At 47.1% G+C, this 15,000-nt stretch overlaps 1 protein-coding gene across 1 annotated transcript in view; it reads right to left on the bottom strand.

The window, feature by feature from the left end:
- dmtf1 (cyclin D binding myb-like transcription factor 1) overlaps positions 1-14,543 on the bottom strand; it is a 19,417-nt gene extending 4,874 nt beyond the window's left edge. The window contains exons 1-7 of the mRNA XM_079531907.1: positions 14,516-14,543; positions 11,378-11,487; positions 9,646-9,874; positions 6,489-6,640; positions 3,177-3,365; positions 2,162-2,235; positions 397-585 (exon numbers count right to left, since the gene is read on the bottom strand). Coding sequence (XP_079388033.1) covers positions 397-585; positions 2,162-2,235; positions 3,177-3,365; positions 6,489-6,640; positions 9,646-9,874; positions 11,378-11,399 — 855 coding nt within the window. The 5' untranslated portion in view covers positions 11,400-11,487; positions 14,516-14,543. The remainder of the gene's footprint in view (positions 1-396; positions 586-2,161; positions 2,236-3,176; positions 3,366-6,488; positions 6,641-9,645; positions 9,875-11,377; positions 11,488-14,515) is intronic.
- Between the last annotated feature and the right edge of the window lie 457 nt (positions 14,544-15,000).

Genomic DNA, 15,000 nt, shown 5'->3' with positions numbered 1-15,000 from the left:
CGGAAGCATTTATATTTTACTCATGATCAGAGCTTCCGTCGCTCCAGACTGTACGACGGAAGCATTTATATTTGACTCATGATCAGAGCTTCCGTTGCTCCAGACTGTATGACGGAAGCATTTATATTTTACTCGTGATCAGAGCTTCCGTTGCTCCAGACTGTATGACGGAAGCATTTATATTTTACTCATGATCAGAGCTTCCGTTGCTCCAGACTGTATGACGGAAGCATTTATATTTTACTCATGATCAGAGCTTCCGTTGCTCCAGACTGTATGACGGAAGCATTTATATTTTACTCATGATCAGAGCTTCCGTTGCTCCAGACTGTACGACGGAAACATTCGAAAATTGTGTGGCAACACACCCGCACAGACACACGCTCGCTTGCTCACCGACAGACTGTGCAGAATGATGTGGTCGGGCGAGGAAGGGGAGGAGCCGGTGGCGAGGGTCACCGTGCCGCTATTGGTCAGGGTGAGAGGAAGGCCCTGATTGGTGGAGAGGCTGAGTGGCAGGCCCTGATGGGCCGAGGTCTGGAGGTAGTAGGTTCCTGGAGTTCCCGTTGGCTGGAGGTGGAACGACTGCGAGACAGACAGACAGACAGACAGACAGACAGACAGACAGACAGACAGACAGACAGACAGACAGACAGACAGACAGACAGACAGACAGGCAGGCAGACAGGCAGGCAGACAGGCAGGCAGGCAGGCAGACAGACAGACAGACAGCATGATTTATTTAATTCAATTTACAATTTACAATGTAGTCAAATACGCTCTTAATCCAGAGTGATTTTAACCTTGAAAGTGGTTTTTAACCTTATTCAGCATCTGAGCCACGGAACCACCGTTTGATGACATTTAGAACCAAATAATTTAGTTTGTTATCGTTGGATAAGACTTTCTCCACATGCTGTATTGATGCATGGTACCATTAGGAGAGATAACAGACAGACACCATTAGGAGAGATAACAGACAGACACCATTAGGAGAGATAACAGACAACCTTTTGAGAGTGTAAAATGAAACCAAATGGACCCTTACGGGTCCATTTGGTTTAATTTTACGCTCTCAAAAGTTAAAGATCTATTAAGGGTCCATTTGGTTACCAACTCTCCATCATTTAGCTACATGGGGACCACCTGGAACCCCCTCAAGGACCACTGGTGGTCCCCGGACCACCTGGAACCCCCTCAAGGACCACTGGTGGTCCCCGGACCACCTGGAACCTCCTCAAGGACCACTGGTGGTCCCCGGACCACCTGGAACCCCCTCAAGGACCACTGGTGGTCCCCGGACCACCTGGAACCCCCTCAAGGACCATGGTGGTCCCCGGACCACCTGGAACCCCCTCAAGGACCACTGGTGGTCCCCGGACCACCTGGAACCCCCTCAAGGACCACTGGTGGTCCCCGGACCACCTGGAACCCCCTCAAGGACCACTGGTGGTCCCCGGACCACCTGGAACCCCCTCAAGGACCACCTGGAACCCCCTCAAGGACCACTGGTGGTCCCCGGACCACCTGGAACCCCCTCAAGGACCACCTGGAACCCCCTCAAGGACCACTGGTGGTCCCCGGACCACCTGGAACCCCCTCAAGGACCACTGGTGGTCCCCGGACCACCTGGAACCCCCTCAAGGACCACCTGGAACCCCCTCAAGGACCACTGGTGGTCCCCGGACCACCTGGAACCCCCTCAAGGACCACCTGGAACCCCCTCAAGGACCACCTGGAACCCCCTCAAGGACCACTGGTGGTCCCCGGGCCACTGGTTGAGAACCACTGCATTATAGAAACATAAGAGTTACCCTCTTATTTAGACTTGTGTGCAGTACCACTGTCAACCAGTGGGTGTCCTACCAGACCACAATGATCCTATAGTTTACTGAGACAGTAGACATTCGCCCAGCGACCAAACTAGTGAAAATAGCAAATCTACAAGCTCACAACGCAAAGCTTCGCACCACGTTGTTAGCTTGTATGTCGGCCATTTTCACTACACTCACTACTCTAATTCATGGATTCATGGATTTATTTTTATTTTTTCATGACATTACTAGAAAAAAAAAACATAGAATTTTGTTGTGTGTGTGTGCACGTGCGTGTGCGTGCGTGCGTGCATGCGTGTGTGTGTGTGTGCGTGTGTGCCACTCACAGGTAGGATCTCAAAGGTCTGCAGAGCTCCAGTGTTTAGGGTGATGGTTTCACTGTCGCCCACCGTCCCTCCATCTGACAGACAGACAGACAGACAGACAGACAGACAGACAGACAGACAGACAGACAGGCAGGCAGGCAGGCAGGCAGGCAGGCAGGCAGACAGACAGACAGACAGACAGACAGACAGACAGACAGACAGACAGACAGACAGACAGACAGACAGACAGACAGACAGACAGACAGACAGAGAGATTTAGATGACAGATAGAATAGATCAAGACTTTGAACAAAGACTTGGGCTGCGTTCGAATTGCTAGGGTTGTTCCCTACTCCCTACTCCCCATACGGGGACCCAGACTCAGTGGACTCAAATAGTGATTCATTCGGACAATACTCCCTGTATGGGGAGCACCGACTCTGACGTCAATATCGGTAGAGGGCGCTATAGGTCCGCGGGTTCATGTACTTTTTATTTGCATTGTAATCCCCATAGGGTTTTTTCAGATCGCCTCATAAAGAACTGTATGAAAAATAAACAAATCATCCCGGCCGTTTCACTCATTTGGATATGAAGAATCAACTGACTACAAGAAACCAGTCAAAACGCTGCTGCTGAATTTTCGCTAGGAACAGACTGTATCAAATTAGTGACTGCAGGCTGTCACCTCCCTGCAAGGACAGTTTGTTAAGTTATTTTTAAATTCATGGATGAATAAAGAAAAAATAGGTTAATGAAAATATGTTTGCAGCAGGCATTTAGGCCTATATGTCCCCCCCCCCCAGTACCACAGATTTGAGTTAAAAACTCGCTCTGTAACAATATATATTCAAAGATTTGCACCACATTTTCACGATTTTTCAAAATTAGCAGACCTACAAGCTCATAGCGCGGCACTCGGTGCCGCGCTATGAGCTTGTGGAGCCAAACCCAGTCCCTATTGGTTCACCGATCTGCCCCGCCGTCCAATACGAACACGGCGTGTCGCGTCGTGTGATTGACAGCTGTCACTCACCCAGGTGCGTGATCTGCAGCGGGATCTGCAGCGCGGCCAGCGGCCCGGGGGCGAGGCCTCCTCCGCCCGCCTCCTCCAATCGCGTGACTCGGATCTGGAGAGAAGGGGCGGGGCTTCCTGCTCCGGCCGCCGCCGTCGTCTGAGAGGATTCTGATGATGTCATCAGTTCTAGGAGACCTTTCAGTAGGACTGATGTGCACGCACACACGTACACGCACGCACACATGCATGCACACGCACACGCAAGCACGCACACGCACACACACACACACACACACACACACACACACACACACACACACAGGTTACAGAGTGGGCGTGTACAACACTGGTTCCCAAATGTCAAGGACCCCCAAATTGACACTAATTATCCCGTGGACCCCCATTTGAAGAGATACGCCAGGGACCCCCATAAGAGAAGATGTTTACGGCTCTAGCAGTGATTCTCAACCCGTTTAATTTCAAGGACCCCCAGTTTGACATGCATTAGACTACGGACCACCATTTAATGGCATTTCTATCTCTGGGACCCCCAATTTATATTGTAGAATCAATGTTAATTTAACTCTGAGAGTGTACAAATGGAACCCGTTTGGTTCCATTTGTACACAGAGACTGTTCCAGTGATGGGAGGCTCTAACAGAGTCTGTTCCAGTGATGGGAGGCTCTAACAGAGACTGTTCCAGTGATGGGAGGCTCTAACAGAGACTGTTCCAGTGATGGGAGGCTCTAACAGAGTCTGTTCCAGTGATGGGAGGCTCTAACAGAGTCTGTTCCAGTGATGGGAGGCTCTAACAGAGACTTTTCCAGTGATGGGAGGCTCTAACAGAGTCTGTTCCAGTGATGGGAGGCTCTAACAGAGACTTTTCCAGTGATGGGAGGCTCTAACAGAGACTGTTCCAGTGATGGGAGGCTCTAACAGAGACTGTTCCAGGGATGGGAGGCTCTAACAGAGACTGTTCCAGGGATGGGAGGCTCTAACAGAGTCTGTTCCAGGGATGGGAGGCTCTAACAGAGACTGTTCCAGGGATGGGAGGCTCTAACCGAGACTGTTCCAGGGATGGGAGGCTCTAACAGAGACTGTTCCAGTGATGGGATGCTCTAACAGAGTCTGTTCCAGGGATGGGAGGCTCTGTCACCACTCGGTTCAGGACCAATCAGGTCCTTGTTGCTCTGTCACCACTCGGTTCAGGACCAATCAGGTCCTTGTTGCTCTGTCACCACTCGGTTCAGGACCAATCAGGTCCTTGTTGCTCTGTCACCACTCGGTTCAGGACCAATCAGGTCCTTGTTGCTCTGTCACCACTCGGTTCAGGACCAATCAGGTCCTTGTTGCTCTGTCACCACTCGGTTCAGGACCAATCAGGTCCTTGTTGCTCTGTCACCACTCGGTTCAGGACCAATCAGGTCCTTGTTGCTCTGTCACCACTCGGTTCAGGACCAATCAGGTCCTTGTTGCTCTGTCACCACTCGGTTCAGGACCAATCAGGTCCTTGTTGCTCTGTCACCACTCGGTTCAGGACCAATCAGGTCCTTGTTGCTCTGTCACCACTCGGTTCAGGACCAATCAGGTCCTTGTTGCTCTGTCACCACTCGGTTCAGGACCAATCAGGTCCTTGTTGCTCTGTCACCACTCGGTTCAGGACCAATCAGGTCCTTGTTGCTCTGTCACCACTCGGTTCAGGACCAATCAGGTCCTTGTTGCTCTGTCACCACTCGGTTCAGGACCAATCAGGTCCTTGTTGCTCCGTCACCACTCGGTTCAGGACCAATCAGGTCCTTGTTGCTCTGTCACCACTCGGTTCAGGACCAATCAGGTCCTTGTTGCTCTGTCACCACTCGGTTCAGGACCAATCAGGTCCTTGTTGCTCTGTCACCACTCGGTTCAGGACCAATCAGGTCCTTGTTGCTCCGTCACCACTCGGTTCAGGACCAATCAGGTCCTTGTTGCTCTGTCACCACTCGGTTCAGGACCAATCAGGTCCTTGTTGCTCTGTCACCACTCGGTTCAGGACCAATCAGGTCCTTGTTGCTCCGTCACCACTCGGTTCAGTTCTTTGTGGTTCTTAGTCCATGAGCCAGAGTTCCAACATTGGTGGGAAAAACTAACCTGACTCGGCCAGATGGGGCAGCAGAGAGTACACTGGGTTCCCCCCTCCTGCTCCCACCTGGGAACTCTCAGGCAGACTAGATGCTCCGGCCAAATGTTGTCTTTAATGTTCAGATTAATTTAATATGAAGGACCCCTTACCCTAATGGAAACAAGCCATAGTGCTTTCTTGGATTATGAAATCCTCTTAGCAGACCTTGTATTGAACTGTAGGGTACGTTCCTGTGTTTTTTTCTGCAAACTGTTTATAAAGTAATCAATCTATGGAGGTATATGCACCTAAACGCTGGGCTCTCAACAGCCACGCGATTAATTTAGAGCCAAATCAAAAGCAGTTGAGTTGCTTATAAGTTGTAAAAATAAGTGCAGACAAAATGATTTGGCTCTATAGTTAACGTGATTCATAAAATATCAGACAGAAAGATGTCGAGTCATTGGCGTTCTAAATTAACACCATTAACAACAGTTGTACAATACGCCTAATGAAAAGCTCTGTAGACTTTAGTAGTTTTTATTTTCTATTACGTTACCAGCCTGGGGAAAGTGAACCAGCCTTGCATCAGATCGTCCCCCGTCGGCTGTGGTGGAGCCGCGGGGAGAGCGGGCACAGCTTTCCGCATGGCTCACAAACGCGATGTGCCTAGATTATTCTCGTGAGTTGTGGACTCGTGTAGGCATATTGATTTTGAGATGTTTCCTCAATGTGGACGTGGTACAAGTTGCAGCAACCTTTGCAGCCAGGGAACTATAGCATCGCATTTATTGCACTTGCGTGCTCAGCCTCAGAGTCATTTCCATCTCTGTTAACCACACTTTGGAGATCTCTTCGACATACTGTCCCAGTCCCACTCGCTCCGCGGCGGTCGCTGAATGCACAGAACAGTGGGCGTATCCTCCCCGACCCCACTCACTCTGTAGGTGGGGTGACGTCACCCCAGGCTCTGCTGGCTTGCATGCACAGACACAGCGGAGCTAAATGACGACTGATGAGAACCGTTTGGGGAACCGTTAATAAAAAAACGATGGAAACGGCTCCGGATCCGCAATGTCGTAACCGGGTCTGAAATGGACCCGGTTCCGAATCCCAACCCTACCCCGGACCCCCTGGAACTCCCTCAAGGACCCCTGGGGGTCCCCGGACCCCACTTTGGGAACCACTGGTGTGTGAGTGGGCGTGTACCACAGGCAGAGTGGGCGTGTACCTGTGAAGGGGATCTCCTTGTGATTGGATACTTGTCTCTTGATGCTCCACCACTTGGACCTCAGCCACTGAGGAGAGCGCACGGAGCTCCACCCCACCGCTAGCTCCTCCCACTTCAGCTCATTCTCCTCCTCCACTTCCACCTCGGAGATCCTGAACGCACGCACGCACGCACGCACGCACGCACGCACGCACGGCACATGCGCGCGCACACACACAAAAACTGTGTCATAAACTAAATGTAGCTGGTCAGTCGTTCTCAAACATTTTCATGTCAAGGAGCCCCAAGATTATATGTAATAGATTATATGTAATAGATTATATGTAATAGATTATATGTAATAGATTATATGTAATTGGCCGCCGACCCCAATCTGAAAATATGTTGTTCCAGGGACCATTTGAATTAAAAACGTTCGCTCTGAAAGAATATATATTCAAAGATTTGCGCCACATTTTCACGATTTTTCAAAAATAGCAGACCTACAAGCTCGTAGCGCGGCACTCGGTGCCGCGCTACGAGCTTGTAGGTCTGCTATTTTTCAACAGCTAAAGTATAACAATGCTTAAAACACCAAAAGGGGTTCCCGTCCAGAATGGGTTAAATTGATATGACATATAGATATGCAGTGATGTAAATAGGTTTTGAATGTAATGAGTCCCAGGATGCAGGGATGGTCTTTTATAGATGAGTCCCAGGATGCAGGGATGGTCTTTTAGAAATGAGTCCCAGGATGCAGGGATGGTCTTTTAGAAATGAGTCCCAGGATGCAGGGATGGTCTTTTATAAATGAGTCCCAGGATGCAGGGATGGTCTTTTAGAAATGAGTCCCAGGATGCAGGGATGGTCTTTTAGAAATGAGTCCCAGGATGCAGGGATGGTCTTTTAGAAATGAGTCCCAGGATGCAGGGATGGTCTTTTAGAAATGAGTCCCAGGATGCAGGGATGGTCTTTTAGAAATGAGTCCCAGGATGCAGGGATGGTCTTTTAGAAATGAGTCCCAGGATGCAGGGATGGTCTTTTAGAAATGAGTCCCAGGATGCAGGGATGGTCTTTTAGAAATGAGTCCCAGGATGCAGGGATGGTCTTTTAGAAATGAGTCCCAGGATGCAGGGATGGTCTTTTAGAAATGAGTCCCAGGATGCAGGGATGGTCCTTTAGAAATGAGTCCCAGGATGCAGGGATGGTCTTTTAGAAATGAGTCCCAGGATGCAGGGATGGTCTTTTAGAAATGAGTCCCAGGATGCAGGGATGGTCTTTTAGAAATGAGTCCCAGGATGCAGGGATGGTCTTTTAGAAATGAGTCCCAGGATGCAGGGATGGTCTTTTAGAAATGAGTCCCAGGATGCAGGGATGGTCCTTTAGAAATGAGTCCCAGGATGCAGGGATGGTGTTTTAGAAATGAGTCCCAGGATGCAGGGATGGTCTTTTAGAAATGAGTCCCAGGATGCAGGGATGGTCCTTTAGAAATGAGTCCCAGGATGCAAGGATGGTCCTTTAGAAATGAGTCCCAGGATGCAGGGATGGTCTTTTAGAAATGAGTCCCAGGATGCAGGGATGGTCTTTTAGAAATGAGTCCCAGGATGCAGGGATGGTCCTTTAGAAATGAGTCCCAGGATGCAAGGATGGTCTTTTAGAAATGAGTCCCAGGATGCAAGGATGGTCCTTTAGAAATGAGTCCCAGGATGCAGGGATGGTCTTTTAGAAATGAGTCCCAGGATGCAGGGATGGTCTTTTAGAAATGAGTCCCAGGATGCAGGGATGGTCTTTTAGAAATGAGTCCCAGGATGCAGGGATGGTCTTTTAGAAATGAGTCCCAGGATGCAGGGATGGTCTTTTAGAAATGAGTCCCAGGATGCAGGGATGGTCTTTTAGAAATGAGTCCCAGGATGCAGGGATGGTCCTTTAGAAATGAGTCCCAGGATGCAGGGATGGTCTTTTAGAAATGAGTCCCAGGATGCAGGGATGGTCTTTTAGAAATGAGTCCCAGGATGCAGGGATGGTCTTTTAGAAATGAGTCCCAGGATGCAGGGATGGTCCTTTAGAAATGAGTCCCAGGATGCAAGGATGGTCTTTTAGAAATGAGTCCCAGGATGCAGGGATGGTCTTTTAGAAATGAGTCCCAGGATGCAGGGATGGTCTTTTAGAAATGAGTCCCAGGATGCAGGGATGGTCCTTTAGAAATGAGTCCCAGGATGCAGGGATGGTCTTTTAGAAATGAGTCCCAGGGACATTTTATGAGTCCCACTTCAACAACGCTAGGAGTCATATTTTGCAAGTTTTTACAAATTGCAGCATTTAACTCCCATTTCATTTTATATGGTTATAATGTGGTTATATTATTCATGTAGAAAACAGAAGAAGAAATGATGATTATAACTAAAGCTAGCAAAATAAACTAGAATAAAAAACAGTACAGTAGTACAGTAGTGCATCCCGTAGATGCAGAGGTCGTTGTTTTATTGCGTCCCTTAACTATAAACTGCGTTCTGGGATGCAGAATGCAGCCTATTTTAATCAGATATGCCATAATATGATAACTGACTGGCAAGATTCATTAGTTATTTAGCAGCACCTGTGTGACATTTAAACACCTGTGTGACATTTAAACATAAAAGGCTTTCATACTCGTACATTTCGGGGTGTTAATTTCAATTAGTTAATAATTGCAAATTGAAGGCCAAAATAAATATTAATATTTAATAGATATTAATAGTTAATGAACTAATGTTCGCACAGGGACTCGCATCTTTCCTTGTTTCATCGTCTGATTGACAGACCTTTTTCATGCCAGGGACCCCCATAGGGACCCCCATAAGAGAAGATTTGTAGTGATGCTCAACCCGTTTAATTTCAAGGACCCCCAGTTTGACATGCATTAGTCTACGGACCCCCATTTAATGGCATTTATATCTCTGGGACCCCGATATTTATATTGTAAAATCAATGTTAATTTAACTCTGAGAGTGTACACATGGAACCATTTGTACACTCTCAGAGTTACAGATCCATAAGGGTCCATTTGGTTCCAAACTATCATTTAGCTGGGGACCCCCTGGAACTCTCTCAAGGGGAACCACTGGTCTAAACCACGCCTATAGACAGGATCGCACACGCACACGCACACGCACACACACACACACACACACACACACACCTGCGTACGAGGCTGATGTCATCGTCCTTCGTCCAATCGGTTCCTCCGCTGTGCTTCCAGTTCAGGTAGTTGAGCCACTTGGAGCGACACTGCTTCTCTGAGCGCGTGCGGACCTGCTCCGCCACCGTGGCCCAGGACACGCCCCCCGTCACCGCCACGCCCGGAGACACGCCCGCCATCTCATAGACCACCTCCGAGAGGCGCTGTTCCTCCGCCTCGCTCCACTTACCTGAGAGAGAGAGAGAGAGAGAGAGAGAGAGAGAGAGAGAGAGAGAGAGAGAGAGAGAGAGAGAGAGAGAGAGCGTTGTCCAGGGTGTTTTAGAGAAGGGAGAAGAGTCTGGGACGCGTGGAGCGTTGTCCAGGGTGTTTTAGAGAAGGGAGAAGAGTCTGGGACGCGTGGAGCGTTGTCCAGGGTGTTTTAGAGAAGGGAGAAGAGTCTGGGACGCGTGGAGCGTTGTCCAGGGTGTTTTAGAGAAGGGAGAAGAGTCTGGGACGCGTGGAGCATTGTCCAGGGTGTTTTAGAGAAGGGAGAAGAGTCTGGGACGCGTGGAGCGTTGTCCAGGGTGTTTTAGAGAAGGGAGAAGAGTCTGGGACGCGTGGAGCGTTGTCCAGGGTGTTTCAGATAGGGGAGAAGAGCCTGGGACGTGTGGAGCGTTGTCCAGGGTGTTTTAGAGAAGGGAGAAGAGTCTGGGACGCGTGGAGCGTTGTCCAGGGTGTTTTAGAGAAGGGAGAAGAGTCTGGGACGTGTGTAGCGTTGTCCAGGGTTTTTTAGAGAAGGGAGAAGAGTCTGGGACGCGTGGAGCATTGTCCAGGGTGTTTTAGAGAAGGGAGAAGAGTCTGGGACGTGTGTAGCGTTGTCCAGGGTGTTTCAGATAGGGGAGAAGAGCCTGGGACGTGTGGAGCGTTGTCCAGGGTGTTTTAGAGAAGGGAGAAGAGTCTGGGACGCGTGGAGCGTTGTCCAGGGTGTTTTAGAGAAGGGAGAAGAGTCTGGGACGTGTGTAGCGTTGTCCAGGGTTTTTTAGAGAAGGGAGAAGAGTCTGGGACGCGTGGAGCGTTGTCCAGGGTGTTTTAGAGAAGGGAGAAGAGTCTGGGACGTGTGTAGCGTTGTCCAGGGTGTTTTAGAGAAGGGAGAAGAGTCTGGTACGTGTGGAGCGTTGTCCAGGGTGTTTTAGAGAAGGGAGAAGAGTCTGGGACGTGTGGAGCGTTGTCCAGGGTGTTTTAGAGAAGGGAGAAGAGTCTGGTACGTGTGGAGCGTTGTCCAGGGTGTTTTAGAGAAGGGAGAAGAGTCTGGGACGCGTGGAGCGTTACTTGTCCAGGGTGTTTTAGAGAAGGGAGAAGAGTCTGGGACGTGTGTTACACGTGTTTCTGTTACCTGTGTTACACGTGTTTCTGTTACCTGTGTTACACGTGTTTCTGTTACCTGTGTTACACGTGTTTCTGTTACCTGTGTTACACGTGTTTCTGTTACCTGTGTTACACGTGTTTCTGTTACCTGTGTTACACGTGTTTCTGTTACCTGTGTTACACGTGTTTCTGTTACCTGTGTTACACGTGTTTCTGTTACCTGTGTTACACGTGTTTCTGTTACCTGTGTTACACGTGTTTCTGTTACCTGTGTTACACGTGTTTCTGTTACCTGTGTTACACGTGTTTCTGTTACCTGTGTTACACGTGTTTCTGTTACCTGTGTTACACGTGTTTCTGTTACCTGTGTTACACGTGTTTCTGTTACCTGTGTTACACGTGTCCTTCATCAGTCGACAGCGGTCTTTGACGGACGAGGCGCTTCGGCCCAGAGCTGCTCCGATAGTGGCCCAGTCGTTACCATGCTTCTGTCTGAGGCTGCGCGTGCACGCACACACACACACACACACACACACACACACACACACGCACACACACACACACACACGCACGCACGCACGCACGCACGCACGCACACACACACACACACGCACACACACGCACACACGCACACACGCGCACACACACACACACACACACACACACGCACGCACGCACGCACGCACGCACGCACGCACGCACGCACGCACGCACACGCGCACGCACACACACACAAAGGGTACAAAGGGTAAAGACGTTTGCATGCCACATTTTTCTTTTTGATTCATGGATGTACAGATTCATGGTTCATGGATGTACAGATTCATGGATGTACAGATTCATGGATGTACAGATTCATGGATGTACAGATTCATGGATGTACAGATTCACGGATGTACAGATTCATGGATGTACAGATTCATGGATGTACAGATTCACGGATGTACAGATTCATGGATGTACAGATTCATGGATGTACAGATTCATGGATGTACAGATTCATGGATGTACAGATTCATGGATGTACAGATTCACGGATGTACAGATTCATGGATGTACAGATTCATGGATGTACAGATTCATGGATGTACAGATTCATGGATGTACAGATTCACGGATGTACAGATTCACGGATGTACAGATTCATGGATGTACAGATTCATGGATGTACAGATTCATGGATGTACAGATTCACGGATGTACAGATTCATGGAGTACAGATTCACGGATGTACAGATTCACGGATGTACAGATTCATGGATGTACAGATTCATGGATGTACAGATTCATGGATGTACAGATTCATAGATGTACAGATTCATGGATGTACAGATTCATAGATGTACAGATTCATGGATGTACAGATTCATGGATGTACAGATTCATGGATGTACAGATTCATAGATGTACAGATTCATGGATGTACAGATTCATGGATGTACAGATTCACGGATGTACAGATTCATGGATGTACAGATTCATGGATGTACAGATTCATGGATGTACAGATTCATGGATACAGATTCATGGATGTACAGATTCATGGATGTACAGATTCATGGATGTACAGATTCATGGATGTACAGATTCACGGATGTACAGATTCATGGATGTACAGATTCATGGATGTACAGATTCATGGATGTACAGATTCATGGATACAGATTCATGGATGTACAGATTCATGGATGTACAGATTCATGGATACAGATTCATGGATACAGATTCATGGATGTACAGATTCATGGATGTACAGATTCATGGATACAGATTCATGGATGTACAGATTCATGGATGTACAGATTCATGGATACAGATTCATGGATGTACAGATTCATGGATGTAAAGATTCATGGATGTACAGATTCATGGATGTACAGATTCATGGATGTACAGATTCATGGATACAGATTCACGGATGTACAGATTCATGGATGTACAGATTCATGGATGTACAGATTCATGGATACAGATTCATGGATGTACAGATTCATGGATACAGATTCATGGATGTACAGATTCATGGATGTACAGATTCATGGATGTACAGATTCATGGATACAGATTCACGGATGTACAGATTCATGGATGTACAGATTCATGATTCATGGATGTACAGATTCATGATTCATGGATGTACAGATTCATGATTCATGGATGTACAGATTCATGATTCATGGATGTACAGATTCATGATTCATGGATGTACAGATTCATGGATGTACAGATTCATGATTCATGGATGTACAGATTCATGGATGTACAGATTCATGGATGTACAGATTCATGATTCATGGATGTACAGATTCATGATTCATGGATGTACAGATTCATGATTCATGGATGTACAGATTCATGATTCATGGATGTACAGATTCATGATTCATGGATGTACAGATTCATGATTCATGGATGTACAGATTCATGATTCATGGATGTACAGATTCATGGATGTACAGATTCATGATTCATGGATGTACAGATTCATGGATGTACAGATTCATGGATGTACAGATTCATGGATACAGATTCACGGATGTACAGATTCATGGATGTACAGATTCATGATTCATGGATGTACAGATTCATGATTCATGGATGTACAGATTCATGATTCATGGATGTACAGATTCATGATTCATGGATGTACAGATTCATGATTCATGGATGTACAGATTCATGGATGTACAGATTCATGATTCATGGATGTACAGATTCATGGATGTACAGATTCATGGATGTACAGATTCATGATTCATGGATGTACAGATTCATGATTCATGGATGTACAGATTCATGATTCATGGATGTACAGATTCATGATTCATGGATGTACAGATTCATGATTCATGGATGTACAGATTCATGATTCATGGATGTACAGATTCATGATTCATGGATGTACAGATTCATGGATGTACAGATTCATGATTCATGGATGTACAGATTCATGGATGTACAGATTCACGGATGTACAGATTCATGGATGTACAGATTCACGGATGTACAGATTCATGGATGTACAGATTCATGGATGTACAGATTCATGGATGTACAGATTCATGGATGTACAGATTCATGGATGTACAGATTCACGGATGTACAGATTCACGGATGTAAAGATTCATGGATGTACAGATTCATGGATGTACAGATTCATGGATGTAAAGATTCATGGATGTACAGATTCATGGATGTACAGATTCATGGATGTACAGATTCACGGATGTACAGATTCACGGATGTACAGATTCATGGATGTACAGATTCTTGGATGTACAGATTCATGATTCATGGATGTACAGATTCATGGATACAGATTCATGGATGTACAGATTCACGGATGTACAGATTCATGATTCATGGATGTACAGATTCATGATTCATGGATGTACAGATTCATGATTCATGGATGTACAGATTCATGATTCATGGATGTACAGATTCATGATTCATGGATGTACAGATTCATGGATGTACAGATTCACGGATGTACAGATTCATGGATGTACAGATTCATACTCACGCTTTTAGTTTCTCTATCTCCTGAGGCGTGTACCTTTAATATGAACACAAACAAACACACAGGAATAAATCATTATATTTGACTACCTTTAGTTTATATATGAAGACACACACACACATTATTGATGCCCGGACGGGCAGGAGAAATCTGGGTGGGGAAGTGATTGTCATCACTCACCCAACACCGCTGAAGTGCCCTTGAGCAAGGCACTGAACCCCCAACTGCTCCCCCTGGAGCTGCTTAGTGGCCAACAGTATAAGACTGTGGCTGTACTGGTCAGCTCCCAGGTTTTAATGTGTGTCTGTGTGTGTGTGTCTCTATGTGCAGGGCGTTGCTGAAAATGAGCACTTGTGCTCAGCTACTACCCTGGGTAAATAAAGGATAAAAAAAATAAAAAAAATAATCACAAATGAAAATGCAGCCTTGTAGTACTACACTACACACACATTATTAATCATGTAGTCTTGTAGTACACGTACTTGCCC

This window comes from Electrona antarctica (assembly GCF_951216825.1).
Source record: "Electrona antarctica genome assembly, contig: scaffold_834, whole genome shotgun sequence".
Lineage (NCBI taxonomy): Eukaryota > Metazoa > Chordata > Actinopteri > Myctophiformes > Myctophidae > Electrona > Electrona antarctica.
This window is presented reverse-complemented; position numbering and strand designations above follow the sequence as displayed.